Here is a 12,647-nt window from a genome sequence, read left to right as displayed (position 1 = left end):
AGCTCTAATAAATTCAGTCCTGAAATATGCTATTAGAATATTGCCAGAATGCACCTACCCTGATTCTTGGCTTCAAGTTTACCCAAGCAAAAAGGGACAAATATAGGGCAGAAACTCTCAAATACAGGAAGGCCTATAGGATACATATGAGAGCTTTGGAAATAGTTTACTTTCATCCCTTTCCTCATCTTCTCCTGAAGTGATTTTGAGTTTTGTTTCTTGTGGATTTTTTTTTTTTTTTTTGGTGGGGTGGAGAAGGTTGTGGTTTGTTTTTTTGGTGGTTTTTTTTGTTTGTGGTTTTTTTTTTTTTTTGGTGGAGTTTTGTTTGTTTTTTTAAACTGTCTGACAGTCATGAAAAGAGAAACTGTGAATCAACAGAGCACAAAAATCAAACACCACAAATTTTAACACTTACAGGGACTGGAGGCTGGAGAGCAGGGTAACACTGAAAATTGGAATAAGTGAGGAAGAGAGAATCTAAAAAGATTCAAAACAACTGTATGCAAGACTGAAGGCAGACAATTATTCCATTAGTTATTGCATTGATATCGCTCCAAATGAAATGTAAAGTGACATGCCTCTCTGGCTCTCAACCTCCTTCCCTCCTGTGATTCAAAACACAATCACCTTCCTTCATGCTAGTGCCAGCTCCTAATTTTAAAGTTGTCTATAGAAGAGGTGATACACCCCTCCCTTCCTGCTCCTCAAATGGCAGTTTTCATGGATGGGAGGACACTGTCTTACATTCTACCTTAATTAGCATTGCAATATCAAAGCAACCACAGACTTTCAATAAGCACCGTAGTATGGGGCAAGCCCTCGGGGAATCAACACGAGTTTTGTCAGTTCATCACAGGGTAGAAGACAATGGGGTGAAACAGTTTAAAACAATAATTTAGAATATGAGATCAGGGCACATTCCATAGAGTCAATTTTCATAACCAGAAGTTGACATTACAGGAATAAATGCAATGGAAGATGCCACAACAAAGTTTCACACTACCTCCTCAATAAAGATAAGAAGCCAGAGATTACCAGTGTAATTCTTGGATCACCTGGCAAATCAAAGAGTTGAGGCATTTAGTTCCCCATCTGAGGAAAGTGTTTAATAATTTTTATATTTTTCTTTTGAAGAGAAAAGTAGGTCTCTGAGACAGGTATTTCCAATCATCTCTCTTTCAAACTGCTGAACTTTATAATGATTCTCTCAGTATTTCACCACATCAGTGACTCACTTTCGCCACCAGGAGAGAGGCTTTTCAAGCTCTTGCTCATCAGATCCCATTGAAGCAATGAACGCAAAAGGCCAGGCCAGCAACATCATAAAAGCAGCAAAAAAGAGTCGGATAGGAAACAGAGTCAAGGTCATGAAGGCAATCTGCAAAAAAACCAAAAAATAAACAAAAAACCAAAAACAAACAAACAAACAAAAAAAAACAACCCACATTATTCCTCCACAATTTCATACTGAAAAGATCAGTGATTCCTAGAAACTAATACCATTTCTTAACTTAAAAGTATCTAATGGCAGAAACAGCAGAATACCATTCAATTCCAGATATGCCAGATAAGGTTAAAAAAAGCACATTTTTCAATATCACCATATCTGGGCAAGGATGAGTAACAATGCATAAGGTGCTGTCTCATGTTGTGCTTAATCTGATGCATCTCAAGGCTGCTGTGGAAAGATTAATTCACATTCTTCTCTTCCCTGATGCAGATCTAGTCATCATGCAGCTCACTTTCCACTTCCTCTCACTTCCCAAAACAGCTCAACAACCAACTCACTCTGTAGGTGCACAAATCTGTAAATCTAGGGTAGGTGCAGGGAACACACAGCAGGAGAAAAGCCCAAGATACCACTTTCAAGCCCTAAGCTACCAGCCCACTGCAGTTGGATTTTACAGCGCTGTTTCAGACTGGCACCATCATCTCATAACAACCACAATCTCACCCTCCAGAACAGGCTTCCAGTCCCCATGGAGACTCCGCTTTAGTTTGCAGAACTGACAGAAAAAGGATTTTTTTTTTCCTTAGGTAGGCTAGTTTCCCAGATGAACCAGTAAAACTTCACTACAATTGTCAGATGAGCACCAAAGTTACACCAACTCACACAACTCCATAGGCAAGACCACCATGTCTGGCAGCAAATAGAGGAGCATTCTGGAGATGAGAGCTGCTGCCTTCTAAGTTTCTAAAATGAGAAGGACCAGCCACTAAGAAATAAGTGAAGCAAAATGCAGGTGAGGACACAGACCTTTGGGATTCACACCTCCTTCCTCCCTCCCTCCCACTCCAAGTCTTCTCCTGCTCGAGAGCAAAGGTGAATGGCAGGTGACTGGTAGTGAGGTATTCCACCCCTTGACTCTCTGCACCAATCCTTTATACCAATGATCCTTTTAGTGCCAGGTAAAAGAATAAAAGCAGAAGTTGCATCCATAATGTCATAAAAGATGGCATAAATGTGCATAAAAGGCCTCTTGGTCTTCCAGAGACAGCGGGAATAGTAATGGCCAGCAAGAAGCAAATGCACCAAATGTACAGGGTCTGGCTGTGACACCAGCCTCTTTTTAGCAAGCAATAGTTCAGCACCTGTTGACACAAGAAATTTGGCAGGAGAGAAAAGTATGTCTACCTCCTGAAGAAGGTTAGGAATCAAGAGAGGTGCTAGCGTTTGAAAAGTAGTTCAGTCTATATCTACATTCAGACATCCTTCCAGGTAAGAAAGCTTCTATCTTGTAAAACCTATGTACAGCAACAGTGCACAGTCAGTGTCAGACAAAAAAGGAGAAGAGACAAAAAAAGGAGAAGATCCTGTCCCCACTGGCCACTGTCAGAGACCAGAATGCAGGAGACATACACTCTGGCTCTGACTTTATGTGCACATTATTTTGGTGATCACATTCCTACATATTTGGGATGTTCATAGAGATATGTCTTCCATTAAAACTACAAATTCTGTTTGGCAATAAGTAATATGTGAACACCTGTGTCCTGAGATACATTTAAAAACCCCTAAAGATCCATCCAGAGTTGTATTGTGAGGGGTTCAGTTCATAACTAAAGAAATCTCAAGAGGGGGTTGACTACAACATTTGCTGGTCTACAGCATCCAACTTATTTTTTCAGAAGCTGCAGTGTATACTGTGAAAGACCTGTGGACAGCTTGTAATGGAAGGCTGCCCAGGGAAACTGATCTCCATTCTTCCATCAGAAGGGCTTAAATCTGATGTAAGGCAAGTCACTTAAACTACATACGTATCATATGTTGTCCTTGTTTAGAGAGACTGCATTCAGATTTAAGTATGACCTCACATTGAAGGTTTAAATATGAACTCAAGTTTCAAGTTCTCCAAAATATCTGGTCCCATGTATCTAAGTGCTGAGCAAGAGAATCACAGAGTACCCTTGTTTCTACTTCTTTAGGTCTGTTTCCTATCTTGAAAAGCAGTAGCACAGCTCTCATGCTTCTTTTAGGGAAGCTAAAAAAAATGCAACTTGGAAATTACCAATACCATAAGAAACATCACTAAAAACAGTTTATTCCCAACAAAATTTCCATGACTTGTTAAAAAGTAGCAGTCACAATACTGAGAAAGGCAGTATTTGACACAGTAGAGATTTTGATTTTTCTTTTACACGTATCAGATAGAAATTACATCTTACACTTATACTTCCTCACTATTATCACCCCCATAGCTCAACTCACCAAAGATGGCAGTGCAGGAGCTAGGAATTAATCCCTCAACGATTCTCTCACTACCCACTTCCCCACTCTGCAAGTTCCCCAGCAGACACATTCATGGAGATAAATACAGCAGGATAAATTTTCCTGTGCAGCTAAGCCAATCTAACAGATCACTGCTGTGAAAGAGTGGTCCTGTTCACTCTCTCCTCAATCCTCCCCCTGAGTCAGCTCTAGCACTTATGTGAGCTACCAATGAGCCAATATAGCTCATTAGTGAGAAAAAACACAGCCATCCCAGCAGAAGAAAATAATCAGAACACAAAAACACAATGATATGCTGGTTTAATGAGCCAAATCAGCTCACCAAGGCACCAAATGAACACCAGCACTGGTGAAATAAAAGGGCCAGAAACACTGGAAGAAAGGAAAATGGCATTGTATTGTGTTTTGAAGTAGCAGGGAAAAAAGCTACAGATGCTTACTGACAGCCCCAGTAATGCTTTTGCCAGCTCTGCAGAGGTAACAAGAGCTTGGACTTACATGACAGGTGCCCAGAAGATGTTAGCATGAACAAAATCCTTGGTTAATAAAATCATGTCTGTCTTTCTCACAGAAAGAACCTTTTTATTATAGTACTAAAATAAAATAGGTAGCTTCAAGAATGAGCCCTACTGTCACCCTCAGATCAGAGTAAAATAGCCATAATTTCTACTGATGAGACTCTGTTCTGAAACAGTCTTACTGCTTTTACGCTCTTGTAATCTCCCAGTTTTTAGAAAGTCAGTGAAAGATGACTTGAACAGTTCCTTGACGGTCAAAAGGATTACTTTGTACTGTTGCTCTTTCTCCTCGTGGTTGTTTTACCCTCTCACTTTCTACCTTTCTTTCACAGTCTTGGGCTGGAACATGCTAAAAAGCATTTACTTCTGAGCTGCATTAATGAATAAAAAAGCTAATCTAACCTCTTGCAGAGTGCAGGACGAGGTTGTAGCGAAGATAACGGGGCTATCTGGCAGACCATCAGCAACAGACACCAGACCATCGGACAAAGCAGTCTTGTCTCCCAGTCCCCTGGGCTCCCTACTTCTTGTAGCTACATTCCTAACCTTCCTGGACAGCCTGTGCAATCCCAGAAACCCCCGTTAGATGCACAGGACAGACAGAAAAGGCTGTGACACAGTACATGCCTACAGCTGAACAGGAAGTGAGTTCAGCTGCAATAGTTCACACCGAGCGCTCTGTAGCTCTCCAAGGCTGCTCAGATGAGAATGCACACTTCTGTAATTCACCTGGGGAGCATTTCTTCTCAGGTGCAGCAGTTCCACAGCTCTGCTTTAACAGCTTCTGTCTCAAGCACAACTTTTAATCAGTGAAGAGGCTGGAAAAGCATGACTAAGGCAAAGAAAAAACCTACAACAGTTCAGTATGCCAGCTTATGGGCTTTTTCCTGCATGAAACTACAACAGTAAGACTGAAGAGAGGTTGGGTTACAGAACTCTGTGCTGCCATATATCATGAAAGACTGCTTGCTTAAAAAGCAAGTCTGAGACACAATCTGGTGAGGAGGCTGCTCCTTTGGCCTGTGCACTGTGACAAACTACAGTGGTTTGAACACATCTCCTCATCTTCACTGGAAATAACAAATCCTTGAAATCCATTGGCAAAGATCCCATCTCAAACCTATGAACAGGCAGCCCACGCAGAAAGCAGGTGTGCTCTACAAGCAGTCACCTCCTTGACAAAGCACCTCAAGGTCTGTCAGGACTAACATCAGATCAGCAATGCTAGTAGCTCCTATGAGACTCAATACTGCAAAAACTGTCAAACAGTCTGCTCTCCTCTCTCAGCAGTATTTTTAACATTTTTTATAAATAACCAAGCAGAAAGCAACATTAGTTGTTATAACTGGAGCACTCCTAGTCCCTATGAACATGTGCTATCTTTGTTTTTCTCTGCTCCCTGAAAGACTTCTATCTCATTAACTGCATTAATCATGACTTCAGGAACAAAGTATGGTTTGGAAAGGAAATCTTTACAACTATGCAATTTATAGAGGAAGCTCTAGATAAAAAACTAAATGAAGTAGATGACACAAACCTTTTCTGCCTTTTCCAGCTCAAGCAACAATTTATGAGCAACCACTGAATACATACTGGGCAACTTAATAAAACTGAAAACCTTTCCTTTCCTTGAGTGTACTATAAATTCCTGGGTTGCCTGATATGTAACATGAGGCACATTCTGATGTTTTTTAAGTCAGGCCATACATATCTTGTGTTAAGCATCTGGGCAGCAACAGGGCAGTGCAACAAGGAACTTCACTTAAATGCAAATCAAAGCTGGAATTAAAGTGCCTTGACCCAAGAGGTTCAATATTAGTGAATCATAATTTCCAATGTGAACAGGTACTGAAGGCTGTCAGGCACCCAAAAAAACAGCTTTATGAAGTATTACAGTGATGGAAGCGGCAGAAATGGCCAGCCCCTCATTAGGTGAGCCTCTGACGGTATTTCTTCCTCCAGCCAGTGACCCAGATCTTACCGAAAGCCTAAGACAAGGGCCATGCCCTCTGAATACCCAACCACTTACAGCTCACCGTGAGAGGCGAGGCAGAGGCACGGAGGAGGGGGAAAAAAACCCCTAAAACCAAACAACGAAATAAAAAGCCACGCAACTGCAAATTTGCATTTTAATACCGCCTCCTGTAGTCACCGCTACCTGCACAATCCAATGCCTAAATTACGCCGCTGGGACTATTTACCCAGGGGCAAAACTTCATCCGCACCGGGATGGCTCGGCCCAGGTTAATACCTACCTTAACCTGACGCTGAAAAAGAGCGGCTCCGCAGGGCCGCTCCCCCGTCCCCCATTAAAAAAAAAAAACAAAAAAACCAAAACAACAACAAAAAAAAAAAAAAAAAAAAAAACAAAAAAACCAAAAAACCCAAAACAAAAAAAAAAACAAAAAAAAACCCAAAAAAACCCCAAACAAACAAAACCAAAAAAACCCCAACGAAAACCAGAAAAAGCCGAAAAAACTCCCAAACCTCAAAATGCCAAGAAAACCCACAAAAAGACCCCCGAAACAAACAAACACCAACAGCTTTTTTTTTTTTTTTTTTCTCCTTTGAAGCAGGCACCGGAGCACAAGTTGAGGCGCACGCCCCGCACTACAGCATCACGGCCGCCCCCAGACCCCCGCCCGCCGGCCCGGGCACGGCCGCCCCCGGCAGCCGCCTCGCACACGCCCCGCACCGCTGCCCGGCTCCGCCGGCTCACAAAGCACCGGGGCGCGGAGCCCCCGCCCGCCGCAGGACGCGGCCCGGCAGCCGGTGCGCGGCGGGGGACGCGCGGAAGGCGGCGGCGGCGAGGAAGGGCGGCCCGGCGGCCGCACGCCCCTACCTTGGCTTTCTGCAGGGGGCTGAAGCGCAGCTGGTGCACGAAGGGGCTCCGCGGCGGCGGCCCGCGCTCCCGACTGCCGCCCGCGCAGCATCCCCGGCCGCGGCTGCTCAACTTCATGGCGGGGCAGGACGACGGGAAGGCGCGGCGCGGGAGAGGGCGGGGGCTGTGCGCGGCGGCGGCCGCCGGTCCCGGGTAGCGGCGGCGCCGGGCGGGAGCGCGGAGTGCGGGCGGCACCGGCGGCCGGAGCGCTCCCCGCTGAACGCCGGCCCCCGCCCTCCCGGCCGCCCGCGCATGCGCCCTGCGCGCCGGCTACAGCGGCTCGGCTGCGCGCCGGTTTCCGCGTCGGATGGGAATGGGAAGCGCCTGGGAATGGGAAGCGGCGGCGGCGGGGTGGGCGCGCACCCTCCCGCCCTCCTTCCCTCCGCCCACCTAGCCACCCTCGGAGCGTCCCCCTCGGGCATGCCGGGAGCGCGGCCTCGCCCGGCGGCATGAGGGGAACCGCCCGCGCGCTCCCGGGGGCCGCGCTGGCGCCGCATCCCCCGCGGCAGGAGAGGGAATGGGCCGCGGGGAGCTGCCGCCGCGCAGGTGCTGGCACCTCGGTCGAACCCCCAAAAGGAAGGGCGGCCCGGCGGCCGCACGCCCCTACCTTGGCTTTCTGCAGGGGGCTGAAGCGCAGCTGGTGCACGAAGGGGCTCCGCGGCGGCGGCCCGCGCTCCCGACTGCCGCCCGCGCAGCATCCCCGGCCGCGGCTGCTCAACTTCATGGCGGGGCAGGACGACGGGAAGGCGCGGCGCGGGAGAGGGCGCGGGCTGTGCGCGGCGGCGGGTGCTGGCACCTCGGTCGAACCCCCAAACGGGGGTTCCGCTGGGCGTACGGCAGAGGAGGGAATTTAGAGAAAAAGGGGAACGAGGAGGGGCGAGGAGAGGCGCTCCGGGCTGGAGATGGGTCTGAGGTGCCGCAGCTGGATGAGCACCGCTCCCGTACCTGGGAGAAGCCAGGTGTTGTGCGGGCATCACGTGGCTGGAATTGGTGAGGTCCGTGGGGAGAGCTCTGTTCCAAGCAAACCTAGACAGTTTTTAATGAAGTCTGGCTAATTTGCACCGTGGGATCTTGGCAGAGTTGGCCGAGGAAGTAGCTTAAGTTTGGGGTTTAATAAATCTTGAAATGAAAAGTAAGTTACTAAGAAGTAAAGAAAATCGTTTGTGTTCTGTCCATTTTCAGTAGACACAGCTGGATGTCCTGTACTGTTCTTTACTCTTTTAACATAAACCACAGGCAAAACAGTAGAAAAAGAAGCAAAAGAGGTTTGATAAAGAGATAAGTAAGATATCCTTAGTGTCAGTCACCTCGACTTATAAAACAGTTCTGATAGCCTTATTCAGTAACAGAGGTAAATTGATACAAGGAACTGCAGAAACACCATGGCTTCTGTTTTTAATCTAGTAGGCTTAGAACTGTAAAATGGTCTCTGAGTCTTTTGGTTAATACCATATGTACTTCTAATGCCTAATGGTGCTGAACGGTCAATGTGTTAAATAGAGAAATATTTTTGATCTTCTGAAAGATCAGAAGAGGTTTCAGAGGCTAGTCTTCATGGTTTTGGGGTATATAAGTTTCTGCAGGCTCAGCATTTTCAAGATTTTTACCAGAGATCCAAGATCAACACATTGTTAATGAAATCTATGGATGTGCTAAATGGTAACTTAGTAAACTACTGTGAGAGCAACTGCAATGTCATCTGGACTGCTTAATAAAATTAACACTTTCAAATGGCCAAATGCGCAGGCCAAATTTACTGCCAGATTTTCCAGGAATACAAGCCATGCCTCTGGAAGGAGAGCTTATGTCTTAGAAAAAGTTGTCTAAAAATCATGTCAAGCAAACTGTTTTGGATAAGGTACAATGTGTCCAGTCTGACTGTTGCATGTACTACCAGCATTCCAGTGTGTATTAGTGGGAACTGATAGAACAAGGTGTGTGGCTCTTGACATTAAAGATCAAGTGGTGCAGGAAAGACCTGGCAGAACATTATAGTACCGGAGAAAGCCTCTCATAAGGATATGTTCTGAATCCATGATCAATTTGTCAAAAAAGATATGCAAGATTTGCTGTGCTAAAGCTTTTTAAAATGGTAGAAGAGAGCAAAACAAAGAGAATCAGTGGTCAGGAGCTGACATAATGTAATGCAAATGTAGTGGTTTTAATCAAAAACAAGCTTCTTAGCTCAGTTTGGGATTGGTAATAAGACTTACTGTCCTGTGGTCAGAGTATTTGATCCAATGATCCCTTTTAACCTTAAACTCTCTGAAGTATTTTAGCTGCATTCCAAACAATTTGGCCACCCTCACATTTTTTCCCTCTCCAGTGACTTCAAGCCAGTTGCTGGTTCAGCCATAAGGGGCTGATTTCAGTAATGAACGACAGATTTTTTGCACAATGAAGGAGAGACTCTCTCTGACAGGGCCCACATGCCATGTAGCCAGGGAGTTCATTGCAGCTTCCCTCAGGGATCTTCCAGACTCTTCAGCCAGTGAAAGCTGTCCTGCAGGGCAGCAGGGAGGAGGTGGTGGCCACTGGCTTCTGGTATTTGTAGTGTCTTCCTCAGTTATAAAACCTAATGAAGTATTAGGCACCTGCCTGGTCCTTTGGCTCTTAAACCTTTGCTATTAGAGCACTTCTTCTGTATTACTGAGTGAATGAACAGTATTCTAACTTTTTATTACTGCTTTCATGGGTTTAGTCAATTATTTTCTAATTAGCACATTAACACCTGACAGAGTTTCCAGGAGACTTTGTAGTTTTATAGAACTCATTTGTTCAGTAGGAATAATATAGCCTCTAAAACAAGCTAGGAGATGGTTATCAAATTACAATTCATGGAATATGTACATACATGAACTATTAGGATGTTAAGGGGTGCTTTCCTGGTTTCTGGTTCTCATTTGTTTTCTTCAAAATTCTGATGTGATCAGTATAACTGAAGACAGATAACTTAAAAAAATGTACAACCTGGTAGTCTTAAACTTGTAGAAATGTGTTTCCCTATTTCTGTAGTCCCTTTAATCTGAAATTGTAAAAAGATGAATGTAAGCTCTGTTTCTTGTGTAATAAAATTTGAGCAGTGAAGGAACTGAGCATGAGCCCTGGAACAGGGGCAAACCCATGGCAGGACTTGAATGGGAAAGGCAGGCTAGGAATCTGGAAGCAAACCAGTTTGGCATGTGACAAAGAGAGAGGTGAAGGGACCAGCATACATGGCAGGGCAAAGTCAGCCACACACAACAGTACTGCTTACATTGTAGTGAACTGGAAAATTTATTTGAATCCTTCCAGAGACACATGATAAAAAACTTGCTCCTGGAATTTTATTATACGACTCTAGGAAGATGGGCTTAAGGCTCTGCAAGCATGCACAAAAAAGGGGCAGTATTTTATACTTACAATACAAAGAACCATAGAATTATCTTATAAAACATGGATAATTTTTGTGAATTAATTTGTTGCTTGAATATATGTCTGTAGTATTGGAATTCGATTGCTGCTTTTTTGTGCAAATCACTAAAGAGGCATAACTGTGATGTTGCTTTCAAGGCTGGCATGTGCTACTAACTCAGCTAATACAGGCTTATAAGGACATAAGGAGAGGTGATGAATTTATTGCAGGATTTATGGAATCTACCTTGTAGCACAAGAGGTGTGATACATTATGTTGGATGTAAGTGTATTGTGATGCAGTTGGAAAAGGAAATGTTGAAGCTGACTATCGTGAGAACAAATTGCAGTAAGCTCTCAAATAATCTCCTTAGGGAAACTGTGGAACCTGAAACCATTAAAATGAAACTGCACAACCATCTAAGAGCCATTCCACCCTGAAAAGGCTCTAATTGGTCCTTTCTGTCATTCATTTATATGATTTATAGGGAGCTGTATAAATAAGAGGACTCATGCATAAAAAGCATACAAATATTATGAAATCTTCTGTGAACCTTGAAGTAGGAAAAGGAGTATTCAATATTTAACAGCTATACTGAAGTAGCTTTCTCAAAAATAAATCAAAGAAGTGTTCATAAAAAGCAAATATATTGACCGCAGCCCTGAACTTTATTTCAAAATTTAAAAAAAAAAAATTGCCTAGGCAAAGTCCTTGCTTTGATTTTTATGATGGTCCTTGACCTTGATGGCCATTTGGTAGAATCAGCTGATACCTATTCAAGCATGATTCTGGTACACTTCCACCCTTAAAACAATTTTCTACAGTTGATTTCACATGTTCTGTAGGGGTATTTTTCTTTCTTTTTCTTTTTTTTTTTTTTTTGTTTCCCCTTATGGCTTTCATTATAAATCTATTTTATGTTTAAACTAGGAAAGATTTTAAAAATATTTGATAAAACGGTGTTTTATGAAGGGAAAAAATAATGTTGAATTGCTAGAAGTAGTACGAATTTTTGCAATGAAAATGCACGAACATTTTTCTTCTGATTTGTAAAGAAACACAGAATCTATCTGACTTTCTTGAATCAGAAAAGGAATGCTTGGAGTTAGTGGCAGGTCTATGGGAAGAAGAGCAGTTTCTTGCTTTGATAGTTAAAAAAGAGAAAGAGATCTCCCTCATTCAAAAATTATTAGGAAACATAGCATAACAATTCAGAATTTTCAGGAAATAACTGTTCTCTTAATACCTGTGTTTTACCTCAGGACTCACAGTATTATAGTTCACACATGACCTTGGCTTCAGCATCACAAAGAAACTCTTTAGATCCTCCCAATGATGGCCTCTCAGTAGTGGGGCAGGAGCAGGCTGATGTTTTAAGTGTCACAGACTCTGCCAGGTGCTGAGCTCTTCACACTTGGTGCACAAACCCTGTCCCTGCACACTACTGGAAATGCCCAGCCTTATGAGAGTGAGAGAATTTAAGGTGCAGTGTGTGCTGATTCCATCCCTTCCCCATTGAGGAAAAGAAATTTTGGTCAGCAGGAGCCTTGTTCACCTCATTCAAAGGTTAATTTAAGACAGTGGAACAAATTGCTGTGCAATTTGAGATTTGCCTCATACTTGATCAGTTGATTATCCCAGTTTGTCCCTTGTATTTGATTTATCTCTTATTTTTCTTAAACTGAAACACAGAAAAAGGAGTTCATACCAGTTCTGATAATAGATCAGAGACATTTAAAAATATTTGGTTCTTAGGGATGGTTTAGATCTAGACTGAACTTCTTTCACTTCCTAACTGGAAAACCACATCCTTGTAAATAGCTACACACACAAGGTGTAGGAAGTTGAGAACAGAGCCCAGATAAAGGGAACTAGGTACAAAATAAAGTAGCAAATATTTTCAGTGCTTCACTGTGATTGTAGCCCTCTATATATGTGTTCATTTCTTTCTCATGTTCATATACCTTCTCCTTCTTCTTTCTCTGAATGTCTTGGCTAAAAACATTTTATGTTTCTAGTTCTGTCAGGAAAGTGCAATACTCAGGAAATGAAAAAGTATGTCCCTGATATAAGATAATCTTGGAAGGTAGGGAATGAAATCCTTGACTTCTTATCTCTGCCTTC

General features: G+C 43.6%; 1 protein-coding gene across 3 annotated transcripts in view; it reads right to left on the bottom strand.

The window, feature by feature from the left end:
* The window catches only part of LPCAT1 (lysophosphatidylcholine acyltransferase 1), a 65,880-nt gene extending 58,513 nt beyond the window's left edge, over window positions 1-7,367 (bottom strand). For 2 of the 3 annotated variants that reach the window (XM_041476482.1, XM_041476483.1), the window contains exons 1-2: window positions 7,091-7,349; window positions 1,236-1,378 (exon numbers count right to left, since the gene is read on the bottom strand). In XM_041476482.1, the coding sequence (XP_041332416.1) occupies window positions 1,236-1,378; window positions 7,091-7,207 (260 nt within the window). In that variant the 5' untranslated portion in view covers window positions 7,208-7,349. Of the gene's footprint in view, window positions 1-1,235; window positions 1,379-7,090 lie in introns of all 3 variants that reach the window. The other variant, XM_041476484.1, reaches the window with a different exon arrangement.
* Window positions 7,368-12,647: the final 5,280 nt, after the last annotated feature.

This window comes from Pyrgilauda ruficollis, unplaced genomic scaffold (assembly GCF_017590135.1).
Source record: "Pyrgilauda ruficollis isolate IOZ18807 unplaced genomic scaffold, ASM1759013v1 scaffold39, whole genome shotgun sequence".
Taxonomy (NCBI): domain Eukaryota; kingdom Metazoa; phylum Chordata; class Aves; order Passeriformes; family Passeridae; genus Pyrgilauda; species Pyrgilauda ruficollis.
Note: the sequence above shows the minus strand (reverse complement) of the source record. Positions and strands in the feature narration are given on the sequence as shown.